Genomic DNA, 14,539 nt, shown 5'->3' with positions numbered 1-14,539 from the left:
TTTTTTATCATGACATTTTGATTAGCAGGGTAAGGGGCTAAAAGCATGAGGCTAACGTTTTTTTGAAGGCAACGTGCACTCTAAAATCTAGAACTGTGCTTAGGGTGAATTTATATGAGGCAAGTGTTCCCAAGCTTTGGCCCCAAACGTTTCCCCTCACTGTGTTGTCTGTCACCATGGAGCTGGAGATTTGGTAGATAAGACAGAGTATAAACCTGACAAATGAATTCCAATCAGGAGGACTGAATGGAAATTTCCATGAAAAAGGAAAATGAAAAACAAAGGAATTGGTTGACTCTTTCCATAAAAGCTAAATTCAATGAATTTGTTCAATAATAAGCTCCTTGGCACACAAAATTAATGACATTTCTTTTTTTAATTAAAATATGTTTCCAAGCATTTTAAAGGTACCATCTCATCATCATTGCTAGATATTTAATGTATCCAAACCTTAAAAAAAAGTGCCTTGTTTTTCTCTGTAATCAAGAATATGTGAGCAAAATAAGTCAGATGGAAAAAGTCAAGAACCATATGATTTTACTCAAGTGGGACATAAAACTGAGCAACCAATGAACAAACAAAAACATAAACACTCACAAACACAGACAACAGTATGTGGTTCCCGAAGGGAAAGGTGGGTGGAGGGAGGGAGAAAAGGGCAAGGGGGGTCCAAAGAGGCTTGAACTTGGGTGAAGAACACACAACCAATATCCGGGTAAAGATGTGTTATGGGGCCGTGCGCTCGAAACCTGGACATGTTGATTAATCATTGAATGTCACCCCGGAAAAATTTAATTTAAAAGAAGAAAACTCTGGTAGGTTTTTTTTTTTTAATGTGTTTTTTGACATATATATTTTTAAATAAATTGAATTTATGTAGTATTCTCTTTTTTTACAAAAGACTGTGGCTGGTGTTCAATGGCTCCTACTTGGGAAGCAGCGTGGAAGGCTAGCATAGAAGTGCAAGGTAGATTGCTTTCAGGACAACAACAATCATAACAGAGAAATTACCCATCTGTTTATAGAAAAATCCAGGCAGGGTACATTTATAGGAATTCAAGTGTGTGTGTGTGTGTGTGTGTGTGTGTGTGTGTGTGTGTGTGTGACAGAGAGAGAGACAGAGACAGAGAGAATCCCCTTATGCCTTTCTGTTCAAAGTCCCCTTCGACTGTACTAACCCAGGGAAAGGGAGGTCACTGAGAAACCACAGAAGTTTATATTTTAAGAGCCATTAAGGGGCTTTGAAGGATCATTTTGCCTTACACTGATTTTAGAATCTAGTCCCTGAAGTAAAATCAAACCCCACTTTCTATTAAAAATAGGGATTCTCTCTCACATGGATTTCTCTCTCTCCCCCCTCCCTTCCTCTCTCTAAAAGAACGGTCCCCTAGTAGCATACAAACATTCGACATTCACATTCCAGTTTAGATTTTCCCCTGGTTGTTGTGTTTGTTTTAACAATATAATTTGATTTATCTGAAGACCAAAAGTACATTTTTTAATTAAATGTATTGAGGTAACATTGGTTAATAATGTTATATACGTTTCAGGTATACGACGTTATAATTCAATATCTGTATGCTCAATATCTGTATAATTCAATATCTGTATAATCTATTTATCTCACCACCCAAATTCTGGCTTCCTTGGTTACCATATATTTGACCTCTTTACCAATTTACCCTCCCCGTAGCCCCCTGCCTTCTGGTAACCACCATTCTGTTGTCTCATTTTGTCATTTTAATTAAACTATAGTAATATGTCTTTAGCCTTCTGATTTTCTCAAAGTCTAAATGTCGAATCATTATAGCCACAAAATAATGCCACTCATTAAATTACAAAGAGAGGATCAAAACGCTCTGAATTCACCTGTGGTTCCTGGTGCAGCATCATTTCTCTGGTTCGTGACCTCTGCCCCTGGGCAGCGTAAAGCCATCTTTTCCACCGTATCCGTGTGTGACGTCACAGGATGGTGCGTGCCTCTTCAAGGCCCAAGAAACACAGAAGGGATTTTAAACCAGTCAGTCATTCTTAATGTTGCATTTTATTACGGTGGAAAGCCATGATGTAGCCATAAACCTTGTAGCACTACCCACCCTCCACCAGAAACGTTTTTTTCCCCCCATTATCCTCTCACTTATTCAGAAACCTGATTTTTTTTAATGATTTGAATCTCAACTAATATACAAAAAAACTATTTCTTAGCCATTTTTTCAACACCCAAAAATTGCACATACTCAGATATAATATCTTAACTTCATTTTGATATTTTCTATATAAAAAAAAGTACATATATAGAAAATCATACACCCATCCAGTTTTCAAGCACCTACAAAAATTGAGTTCCTGAATAAACATCACTTTGGAGAAGTATAAAACTTCAGCCACCCTGTTATCTTTGGTGTTTCTTTAAATAACCTGAAGAGAAAATCATGGAAAGGCAGAGATTTGGCAGCAAAATATTTGTGTTCTGGTGTCTGCTCTAAGAAAGAAAATGTTGTGTTAGTTCAACTTCCCTGGATCCGCCTTGTCGCACACCTTGTCCAGGCTGCTTTAACTCCCTCCCTGGGCATCTCTGGTGGAGATGCACGTGGGAAAGCATCAACCCCTACAGAAGCACACGTAGAAAACACTAAGGCACACTTTACTACCAAAGGGAGCGAAAGTAGGCTTGCTGCCTAGACTCAGCAGGCACGTTCATGGCAAGTAGAAAAGAACATGAGCTGAGTCGTCCCGACTCCTTGCAGTAACCACACCATACATTGTTTTCTGAGTTCGTTGATAATGGGAGGGGCCCAAACAGTCTTTTGTACTTTCAGTATCTTCATCCCACCAGTCTACATAGTCTGCAGTTCACAGACACTAAGCACCCAAGACTCATCAAAAGGAAGCTTTTTTCTCCTGAGTCTCTTGATGGTTGATCTCTTTCTAGAAACCCCTGTTTGCTTGGCTCCAGGGCACTCTACCATCCTGATTTTAGTTTGTGAACTGTCCCTGTTCTTTCTGCCTTTCCTCTTCTGACCCCCAAGAAGTAGCTGGCCCCTGCCGGACTGCTCATGGCTGTCCTCTATTCCCACTTCTCTTGGCTCTTTCAGCCATGCTACAGATTCAAGTCCGTGTATTCACGTGCACAGCTGCCAAACCTAGTCTCTAGCTCGAGCTTCCCTCAAAAGTTTCCATACTGACTTTCCAAATGCTTTCTGGATAGCATGTCAATGCCTCTAACTCACAATGCACGAAACAAGAAGTCCTTTCCAGGACTGACACCCATTTGTAGTATTTGCACTTCCACCCACTCGATTATGCAGACTCAAAACCTTAGGGTCATCTTTCTTCCCACCCTCTTCTTCATCCTTTGTGGCTCACCCATTGTGAAATCTTGTCAACTTCAACTCCTCAGTATTCTAGCTTCTCTTTCTTCCTCTCACCTTCCATTGCCCCAGTCCAGCCACCTCTCACCTGTCACCAAAATCCTTTCTCTACCTCACTCCTCTATCTTCTTCCGTTCATCCTACAGAATAGGGAGAAGTATGAGCTCCATGATGACAGAGACTGAGTTGTTATCCTTGTACAACCTGTGCCTTGCACACTCTATATAAATATTATTTTTTTAAGTTATGGAAGCACAGCTCTGATCATGTTATTATTTCCTGTCCCAACACTTCTCTGGTCTGCTTTTGGGAGTAAATAATGAACATGTTGATGGAATGAGATTACAGAGAGCCTGGCGACCTAAGGGAAAAAGTAAATCTCGGATTCTACCCATTTCTGACACCTGAAAGAAATGCAAGTTGGGGGGATAGGTTGTGCAGGAAAAATAATGAGTTTGAGTATTGGTGTCAGAAATTTGAAGTGCTTATGGGGCATCAGGTGGATATAGCCACAGGCATAGGTGCTCAGCAGAATAGTCTAGGCTATAGACGAATTATTGGCACATGGAGATACAAAGGCAATGCGCTGGACAATTAGGAGTATTGACTCGGAAGCCAGATAGCTAGGTTCAAATCCCAGTTCTGCTGCTAACTAGCTGTGTAAATCTGGTCAATGTTCTTAACCCCTGTGTGTCTCGCTTCCCTTATATTTAGAATGGGCTTAAAAATCCCTATCTCTTAACTGTGAATTAAAGATCATTAGAACAAAGTCTGGCCTATGATAAGCACTAAATATTCATTATCAATATTTGCATTCTAGTTAATAAAGACTTGAGATCACCCAAAGAGAATAAAATACAAAGAAAAAAAAACGAGAGAGAGTCCTGAGGCATGCCCAACCAAAGTAGGCACTAACTACAGAAATACTATATGTGGTTCTGGCTGGGAGAGGTGTATGACCCTATGGGAAAGAGTGTGCCTTCTGCTGTAATGATGGCGTGAGGACAGGATGATGGGAGCATAAACAAGGAGAGCATTTTGAAAAAGAAACAGAATCCCTCCACCCAAGCACCACGTCCTGGGCTTTGGCAGCAGTTCTGAGTGAAAAAAAAGATGAGAGAGAGACCATTCCTTCTACATCAGAGCGAAGAGTATGAAAATAATGGTCAGTGATATGTCTGTTGGTTTCTACATCATCTGAGACTTCCATCTAGAGCTGAATCTTCAGCCTGTGACCCTCTCTGGCCCTGGAGCTAAACCGAAACACACAAGTAAATCGAACCGAAAGCCAAAAGCCAGTAAGCTGTGCACAGCACAAGGACATTCAACCCTATTTGAATTTTCCCCTCCTCCTATTTATAGCTTCTTCCCTTTTATTAAAGTTTCCAGTGATGTCACATGGCACTGCTTTGGGGGAATGTGCTTACTTCTGCCCACTTAAATTCAACTCCCCACAAAGGGCAATCAGTGCCAGGGTTTGACCAGGACAAAAAAGCCACTTCCCGGCAGGGTTCATGGAGCCATAAATAGAGATAACACTGTAACTCCATGCTGCTCAGAGAAGCCCAGCGTGAGACGTTCAGGAGAGAAGACACTCTAAGTTCTTTGTTTTCACTAAGCCTTGGTAGAGTCCTCCACGGCTATGTGCCCATGGAGACCTTGAACCAGATGCCAGGAGACCTGAGTCGCAGCCCAGCTCTGCTCCTGTTTCCCACTATGACTTTGAACAAGTCACTTAACTACTCTGAGCCTTAATTTGTTCATCATTAAACAGAGGGATTGGGTTAATGATCTAGTGGGCACCTTACAACATTCTGTATCTCTTTGATGTGCCCATACTCTGTATAAATCCTCTGGTTGAGGATAAGCTGCAGTAACAAAACCCCAACTTCTCAATATTTATTGTTTCATGCAAAGCCAGCTACAAGTTCGGAGAGCTCTGCAGAACAATTGCCTTCCATGCAGTACCTAACTGTTTCAGGCTGACACAGGCTGTATCTATTATTTATACCATCTTGAACATGTGGTTCATTGGTGACATGCAAGTAGAGAGGGTGACTAGAGAATGATACGTGGGCTTTTCACTGATTCAGCTTACATGTGACATACATCACTTCCACTCAGTTTACATCAACTACAATGAGTCATATCCCTGCCCAACCCCTGGTAGGGAGGAGGGATAGAAGAAGGGGTTGAGCAGTGGAAATGTCCATGTTATCAGAAGAGGAGAAATACTGGATATTGATAAATGCTAGAAAAGTCTACACACAGCTCCCTATCAATGAAAAATACTTTTTTTTACTTTCCAGCTGCTTTATAAACAGTTCTGATAATGTTTTGAGGTCAGTAGAGAAGTTCTTAGTATCTCCGTTTTATCATTGAGAAAACATGCCCAGAAAGATTGGGCGATATATGATGCGTCACAGAGCTGCCTGATGTCTGGGGAGGGTCTAGATTCCATGTCTTTGGCTCTCTGCTTCCTCATGACATAAAGAGATTCTAATATAAGGATTTTTATATCAGAAGACCTGCACTGAAATCCTGATAATTCATTTCATTGGCAAGCAACCATCTCCTTGAGCCTCATCTTTCATATCTCCATTAACAGTATTAGAGACCTAGCTTAGAGTTTCCTTGGGATAATCGAATAAATAATCCAAGAGAAAGCACCTATCACAGAGCAAAGCAAATATTAGGTAAACAATATATTTTGTTTGACTAATCACATCATGGTGTCCTCAACTGTTCAAAGACCACATAATTCTTACATCCTTCTGGAGCCAGAGGACCTTGCACATAGAAATACTCAAAAAATATTATAAATTATATAGAGTGATTTTTATTGGAGTTTGTTTATATGAAGACTATGACCTCTTTGGAGTTGGACAGGTGTTATATTTTTCCCAGCACCTAGAAGTGCCTAGAAGAGAGTAGAAGCTCAAAGCAGTGTTGTAATGATTGGATGTAGTATGTGCTTGGCATGCCATAAGTATTATGCTTGTGGTTACTGCTATTTTTGTTCTTTTTGTGGTAAAGAAGAAAGTTGGAGAGAAAACATGGGAGAGATATTGGGAAAAGAGATATTATGGACTGAATATATGTGTCTTTGCAAAATTCATATGTTGAAATCTAATTCCCAATGTGATGATATTTGAAAATGGGCCTTTGGAAGGTAATCAGGTCATGAAGGTGGGATTAGTGCTCCTGTAAAAAGAAGCCCAAGAGCTAGTTTGCTCTTTCTGCCAGGTGAGGATACGGTAAGAAGACAGCTGTCTACAAACTGCAGGTGGGTCCTCCCCAGAACCCAACCATGCTGGAATCCTGATCTCAGACTTACAGACTCCGTCACTGTGAAAGATAAATTTCTGCTGCTTATAAGTCACCCAGTCTATGGTACTTTGCTATAGCAGCCAGAACTAAAACAAGAGAGAACATGCCATTCATTGTCTTTGAACAAGGGGTGGAAAATCACTCAGGACAGGGGAAGAGTATAGTTTTTGATGTGAAGAATTCTTTGATTGTGTTTCTTAGCAACAAAGTGAAAGGTAAGAAAATAAATTCCTAGAACAGAGAGAACAACAGCTTGGCCCTGTGTTATATGGGACAGGGAAGAGGCGAGGAGAAGAAACACGGGGTTGTCCAAGACAAAAGAAGAATTCCCTGAGTTCCTCCTCCTTGTCATGGGTGGAGGCTGCCATGGGCTCAAAGCTCATCACCTGAGTCAAAGACCAAATCCCAACTTCACAAAGCTGCTCTAATCCAGTGCTATGGGGCCATGGGCTCCTTCAAACTAGTGACCTTGGTTGGTTATCTCCATGGTAACAGCTCACATCCAAAACTGTTCCTTCCTGTGTGGGAGGAAACATTTCAGAAATGGGGAAAAGCAGAAGTGAGCAGTGGTTTTTCTCTCTTATGACCCTTCTCCTTTGGCAAATCATGTCCTTTTCCTAAACATCATAGTCTCCTGAGGAAACTGTCCACAGAAGAGGAGGTGTCAGGGACTTTATTTGCAAGCGGATGCCCAGGACACATTTTACAAAGTAGAAGCCTGAAGCTGCCTTTCCTTTAGGTTCAAGCAGAGCTCAGTATCTCTCTGCGTTTCACCATTCTTTTCATTAACAGGTCCCTGGAGAGGGAGGCCAGCATGTCCTCTCATTTTGAAAGAGCTACAGAGCAACACAATAGCAGAGTTAGTCTAGAAAGCTAGACATAACAAGGCTGAGCCTCTACTAAACCCCATTTACACCCTGCCTTCCTGAGGACCAGCACCTGCCTGGCCCACTCTCCTCTTCAGTAGGCTGATATGTCTCCCTCCAGCCCTAGAGGCCACCTTCTGACCCTGGACCCATGATACTCCATGTGATTTTCTCCAGCAGAGTGCCCAGATCTGAGGTAAGGCAACTGAACCAACGCTCTGTCTAAACCTGGAGTATCCATTGCATTGTAAGCTCAATGTTCCGTCTGTTCCACAACGTTAGTATCAGAGCAGCGTTTCAAAGGATGATAAATGACCCTTTGTGGCTGAGGCCTGGAAGTTCGTGCTGAAGCACAGAACCCTCCAGTGGCAGCTCTCAAATGTACCATGGTCTGCTCTCCAACCAGTCACCAGCCAAAAGCACTCATTTCTTGGCCCAACTTCAGCCTTTCCCGGTAGTTTAGATCCCATGATTCCGTCCCTGAGTTTTCTCTACAACATCCCTGCCTGACTTTGACGTACAAAGGTGTAATTAGAACAGCATGGATGATTCATTTACCTCATCCCTAACATTTAAATGCTTTAAAATATGTTTCTAATATCCTAGGTGCATGGAGCCAAATTCCCTTTTCTGTTTTTCACATGCATGAGTAAATCCACACAGATTAAACCCCTTGGGCCTTAGGTTCTGCTTAGAAGTTGTTGGTTTTTTTGTGTGTTTTTTTAAGAAAACAAATATTCCATTAAAACGACATAGTGTACTCTGCATATTTTTAGGACAATTAGAGTTTAGAATTCTCTCTTCTTCCGCCCATGGTAAAAATGTTTTCCTTAACTATTTCCTTACCCAGAATGACACTAAACTGGGGTACATTGAAGGGCTTTCTTGTCTTTTAAATTAATCTTCTCATCTTACATTGTCAAAGTACCAATTGATGGATGAAGATCCCTGATGTGTTTGGGGAAGGATCCAGGCTCCCCTATACTTTCACCAGATAAATCCTTCAGGGAGACAGTTATTTGTGTACCTACTGGAAATATTTACTTGAAACAGAAAAGCCAAATTCACAGGACACAGAGAAACATAAAAGTGAAGATGTTCTGTATCATCTGCTTGATTCAAAATGGGTCACTGGCTCAGGTCATTTTTCTCCAGCACCTCTGACTGTGTAAATAAACTAATAAAGCCAGCCGGACCAGGTGGGAAGCGCTTAGAAAATCATTCTTCCTGCAGAGGTGCCTGGGAAAAAAAGGAGGAGGGCCATCCCGAGCACAGCTTCAGTATTTGCCTAAGTTTGTGTTGCTGTGTATACTGCAAGTCCCTGCCCGTTTGTCGGTGCTGCTGTGGCCATGTGTGGACAATATCTACCAAGCCAACATGCAAAGCAAATGTGTCCTTGCAACCATATTTGGAGCAATATCTTTGTAGCAGCCACACATTCAAGTTCAAAGGCCCCCACAGCCACCACATTTAAAAAGAGAAACTGATGTCAGACTATCTGCAACTTGTTTTTCATTCATTGCAAAGCATGTCCCAGCCCTGGTTCAGTCCACGATCCAGGCGGGAATAAAACATGTCTTCGTGGGAGTCTAACTTGGAAAATAAATCCAGAGATGGCTGGGAGAGTGTGCCTTGGGGTGGCTTAGAAACTAAGAATTCTATTGCAGAATCAAAGAAAGAACTCAGAACTTCCTCAGGGAAATGTGTTTGTTTATTTAAATTAAAAAATACCGTGAAAATGACACACTGTTAAATACAGAGGACAATTTTATACAACTTAATAGAATAAGAAGGAAGTATATACATCGCTTTTTAACAGGCGCAGCTAGATTTGCACCGAACTTCAGGATGAAGCAATGGAAAATGTGACCACGCACATGTCTGTCGCAGTCAAGTTTCAGAATTCAAGTGATTCCAGGCAAGGGGCCAACCTAACTTGGCTTCTTTCACCTTAAACAGCCCCCTTTGGAGTAAATCCACACTCTGGATTTTAAAGTGAACAGAGGCCCCTTTTTACCCCCAAACATAAATTTCCTCTAACACTGTGTTAAGGCGAGCTGATAAACCAGCTCCTACACTGTTAACCCTTCCGTGGGAACAGTAGTTATCGCTGTCTCCGATCCAGGGAGAGTATTTTTTTTTTAAGTTTTTGTTTTTACTAGAATTAAATTTGACCTTTTGGTGTGTTTCTCTTCCTCCTGTGTTCAAGGCCTAGAGGGCCTGCCGCAGAGCTACCAGACCCCAGAAACACGGGGCCCACGGCAGCGTTCCTGAGCGTTTTCTTGGGGTTTCCCGTTTCCTTGGCTGGAGGGTTAACATTCCAGCACCCAGAGAACTTCGCAGAGGAAATGTGGTGCCTGCCCCTCTGGTTCACTGCTGGAGAAAACGGCAGCCGGGATGAGCTGGTGGTTTGCCCTGAGCTACCCGCTGCCGTGCGTTCCTGGTCTCCGCCTGCTCCTTTAAATAAGCAGATCTTTTTTCAGATGAACCGGCCAAGGGGGAAATAGTTTGTCCAAGCTTCCTCACACCAGGCCATGCAGGATTTATCACAGAGCCTCAAAATCTAAAGACATCCTCCCAGCCCCCTGGGGAAGTAGATCACCAGCAGTCTCATGGAGGCGGGAAGCCTCTTGATGACATGCCCAGGACCACACAGCAAATCCGTGTCAGGGTTTCGGGAGCAGGAAACAGAGCTTAGACCCCAGCTCTGCGCGGTTTCTGCCTGAGTGTACCCTTCTAGGTCTCAGCTACGTGACGGAAGGCCGGGTCACAGAGGCCCGCATTATGTCCTTTCCCAGCTCAGAACACTACGCTGGGAAATGAGCAGCAGTAGACTTTGTTCAACCCACCAGTACCCTTCTGGAACTATCAGGAGGAGTCCCCTGCATGGCCATCAGGACATTAGGAGTGCAGGTTAGATCCTGGAGAAGCCCTTCCAACCGAAAAAAAATTCATGCCAGCATGAAACGCTGGATGGTCCCAGGTCAGAGTTCAAGGTCATAGGTTAGAGGAGGGGTCATGTTTTACAATCCCAGCCAATGTGAACAAGTTTAAAGGTTGCATTTCCCCCCCTTACAATATGCAAACGGGCCAGGTTCGAATCTCCAGCTTCCTCCCATGGAAAGTCCTCCATTAAATGTCCCCCTCCCGACCCAAAAGACCAGAAGCACTGTAACCGGCGAACGAATGCCACAGGTACACCACAGAGGTACTTACAGCCAATCAGATCTAGAAGAACAAAGCTGTAGGCAAATTAGCAAATCAAAACTAGTCTCCCAGCATGTCCTGGGCATTTGGCAGCCCCGGCAGTGGGCAGAGGCTGCAGGAGTGACCCGGGGCATCCAGTGAGAAAACCAGAGCAAGCCCATCGACCTGCCAAATTCTGAGCAGGAACCCAGAGCCCCAGGCCCCAAGTAAATGTATACACTGCACATCTTCAGAGCTTTGATACTGGCGGGCGGGTTCACACCACAGGCACTGCGCGGACTCCTGGCTACTGCTGGCTGTGGCTGAGCAGGGCCCCCACCGTCCCCCCTCAGCAGGGGCTTGCCCAGGGTCTCTTCAAAGTGGCAGCTGCACTGCAAAGTGAAACCAGACACGAAAAGTGTCTTTCCTCTCTCTAAGGTGCCGGCTGATGGGGCCACCTCCAGAGGCCCTGGGGGTGCTAGGAATTCTGATGGATATTCTCCAAGGACCCCTCGCTGCTTTCGTTCAGGGGCGTCTCCGAAGTCTCCCCCAGCTCATCATCAGCCCCCTCCTCCTGGATGGTGAGGTGCACGTCGGGCGAGGAGGACTCGGAGCTCATGCTGTCCCCTTCCATGGAGCAGAGGGTGCAGGACAGTGCAGGCGCCACGCTCTCCTGCAGCATGTTCAGCATCACGGGCACCTGCACCGACCTCAGGCCCGACACCATGGGCAGGGGCTTCATGGCCTCTCCCCACAGCCTCTCCTCATCTTTGTACAGCAGCAGGAGGTTGGCCTTCTTCTCCCGCCTCTTGGATTTCATGTAGCCCAGCATGATTCCAATCAAAAAAATACCGTAGAAGGACATGACCACCAGAATGTAGAAGTATTCGTTCCCGTTGCCGCTGCCGCTGCTGGGGACATGGGACTCGAGGGGGGTGCTGGGGGACGCGGTGCTGGCGTGCGTGCTGTTCAGAAGCTCCATCTCCAGCATTGAAGCTGCTCAACGGCCAGGGTCTGCGGAGAAGCCTGCAGGTTAGAACTCTCCTGGGTCCGTGGTACAGAGCACGGCAAGCAGAGGCGTGTGGGATTGCAATATCCAAACGGCTTACAATGCATGAAGGAAAAGCAGTAATAAGAGGTCCCCCAGCGCCAAGCAGCAACTAGGGTTGGCGTGCGTGGCGGAGCGGGCAGGGAGGGGTGGGGGATACAAGAAAGACTTTCATTTTTCAGCCTATACGTGTCAATCCTATTTGTAATTCATAGAGTGGGCATGTAAAAAGCATTGCTTTTACCATTTTAAAAACCGAAGGGGGGGGGATCAATATAAGACAAGGGAGCATAGAGAAAATAAATACTGTAATCGCTGGGAAACTTTTCTTAACTGACTGAGCAGAAAAGAGAAAGTTTACATTTTGCTTCTGCAACTTAGAACTATGTTTAATTCAAAACAAAGTTTCCTTGGAACAAGAAGGAAAAAGGAAAACTTCACCTACTAATTGCTAGAAATTGCTTGCAAAGTTTTCTGGAGCCGAGCAGCGCCGCTAACTTACCGCCGGCAGGCAGAGTCGTCCCCAGTCCCGAGTCCTCACTGGCCACGTCCAGAGCCTTCCTCCTCCGCGCGGGGCTCAGCGCTCTGACAACTCGGCTGCTGCCCTTGGGATATATAGTCAAGAAATGCATCGTCACGTGTTCTGGGAGGAAAATTTACAACAGAGGCTGGTCGTGGCAGAGTGAACCGTGCACTCAAACCACTGCAGCTCCACTCACTGAACTGTGCAGCTGTGAGCAGAGAGGCTGGGAACCGAGCGCCAGCTCCTGGCTCCCAGCGCCGAGCCAAAGTGCTCAGGTGGCCCTCAGAGTGCGTCAGCAGGGAGCAAAGAACGTGCCTGGTTCCAGCTGCCCCCCTGCCCAAGTCCACTCTCGCTGGAAACGCGTTCACGGTTCATCTCCCTCTTGGGGGATAACCAGATGCCTCTGCGGGTTTTCAGAGACAAAGACCATGATCTGGCTAAAAGACGGGGGGAGGCAAGTGCGGGATTTCCTGTCGAGAAACCAGGGCTTCAGTCTCCGTCCCTCCAGCACTACACAGGTTTTTTTACATCTTCACTGACTCTTTCCTGGTGTGTGAAGTGGCTCTTCCTGGGGGGGCTTCGACACATAGAATTACATAAACCATGTGACCTGTCAGCTTAATCGTGCTGAGATTTTAAGGCTGACTGCTGCAGGTTAGCACTTTAAAAACACAGAGAGCTTCTACCTATCTTCTGCATCAAGCTCATTAATCTATTTTTATAAATATGTGTGTGTGTGCGTGTGTGTGTATCTTTTAGATTCTTTTCAATGGTCTTCGTGAAGTGAAAACGGTTGCTGTGCAAGACACCGTGGCAGGTCTCACTCAGCCCTGCGGACACAGCTGCTCTTCCAAGTGTCACACAGAGACCATTCACACATCTCTGTGCCCATCTGCCAGGTCACAGGGCGACCAGGGATCCTTCTGCTGAGCAGCTGAGCAGAGTTCAAGCTTTGAAAACCGATGTAGCCCTGTGTGGAGTAGCTGTGATCAGAATCGGAAGGGGACTGAGGTCTTTGATGTCAGTCCGTCTGCTGCCGGGGATGTTTATTCTGAGAGGCTCTCATGCTACATTGAAACAAGCTGGGAGGGTTGCTCTGCCCCCCCGTTGTCTGTGGCCCATGAACTGCAGTCAGACTATCTTGGGGAATCAGCTCCAGAGAAAGCATCTCTCATGGTTCGGCTGTCGTTAGACTGAAGCTACGTGGAAGCATGGCATTGGCCCTCGGCCCCACCTGGAGCATATGTAGCCCAGGCACTGGGACTTCCAGTGCTGCTCCACGGACCCGCCTGGGATAGCACCTGGCCCGAATTCTTTCATGATATCTGTGCAAAGAGTGGCGTGATGAGCGCTTCCTGCCGCGGTCCCCACTGGTCCCCTTGCCTTATGGTTTGGGCAGGGCTCAACCATAGGTCCCCAGCTAACTCGGAGATATCAACTGCTGATAATCCAACACCAAGCCCATCCATCTATTGGTGAACTTTGCTCTCCAGTAAAGACGTCCTCCTAGTTATATTAATACTTAAAAAACTCCATAGCTATCTTGGCAAAGGTAGACACGAGCTTTCCGATCTGTATTCGCCTTAAGTATCTGAAGACTTCCATCTTCACTGTACATACAGTGGTTTGTCAAGGACACCAGAAAAGAGAGACCTATGAGCATGATACCTGTTGATTATTAATTCCACTACTGTTAATTACGCACCTAGGGACATATGAGATTCATAGTCACCCAGGGATGGTCAAACACTGCAAATGGAAGCCTAGAGGAAGCAGAGAGCAGGGGGGAGGGGTTACCAGAATTAAGAAGCAAGGAAGTACAAAGCTTGGTGTCAGGAAGCCAAACAGAAGCTGAATTTTCAAACAAGATAAATCTCCAAAACTGAGTCAACCGTCCCAAGACAGTAAAACCAAGACATGCCGTGTCTGAGTCCGAAATAAAGTCCCAAGGACAAAGCACTCAGAGGCCCAGGAAGAACAAAGTTCATTGCAGGTGTGCAGAATGAAACTGCTGGTGCCTTCACGGGGACCCTGCTTCCTCTGGGGCTCTGCGTTGACTCTCTGCAGGGATGTTTCCTCCGCAGCTACATGAGATGATGCAAGCACAGCACGTAGGGCCATGTGCATGTTCCGTCTATGCTTTTCGTTGTCATTGTTGAGAGTGTCCTGTTGCTACCAAGGACTCAGGTTGCTCTCTGATGGGTATGTGCCTGTC

At 45.2% G+C, this 14,539-nt stretch overlaps 1 protein-coding gene across 1 annotated transcript; it reads right to left on the bottom strand.

The window, feature by feature from the left end:
* Positions 1–10,978: 10,978 nt before the first annotated feature.
* KCNE4 (potassium voltage-gated channel subfamily E regulatory subunit 4) lies at positions 10,979–12,399 on the bottom strand. The gene is made up of 2 exons (XM_036254579.1): positions 12,304–12,399; positions 10,979–11,767 (listed from the first exon to the last, which is right to left on the bottom strand). Exon 2 carries the CDS (start codon positions 11,742–11,744, stop codon positions 11,232–11,234), a length of 513 nt encoding a protein of 170 aa, XP_036110472.1. The 5' UTR covers positions 11,745–11,767; positions 12,304–12,399; the 3' UTR covers positions 10,979–11,231.
* Positions 12,400–14,539: the final 2,140 nt, after the last annotated feature.

This window comes from Molossus molossus, unplaced genomic scaffold (genome assembly GCF_014108415.1).
Source record: "Molossus molossus isolate mMolMol1 unplaced genomic scaffold, mMolMol1.p scaffold_m16_p_11, whole genome shotgun sequence".
NCBI lineage: Eukaryota > Metazoa > Chordata > Mammalia > Chiroptera > Molossidae > Molossus > Molossus molossus.
Note: the sequence above shows the minus strand (reverse complement) of the source record. Positions and strands in the feature narration are given on the sequence as shown.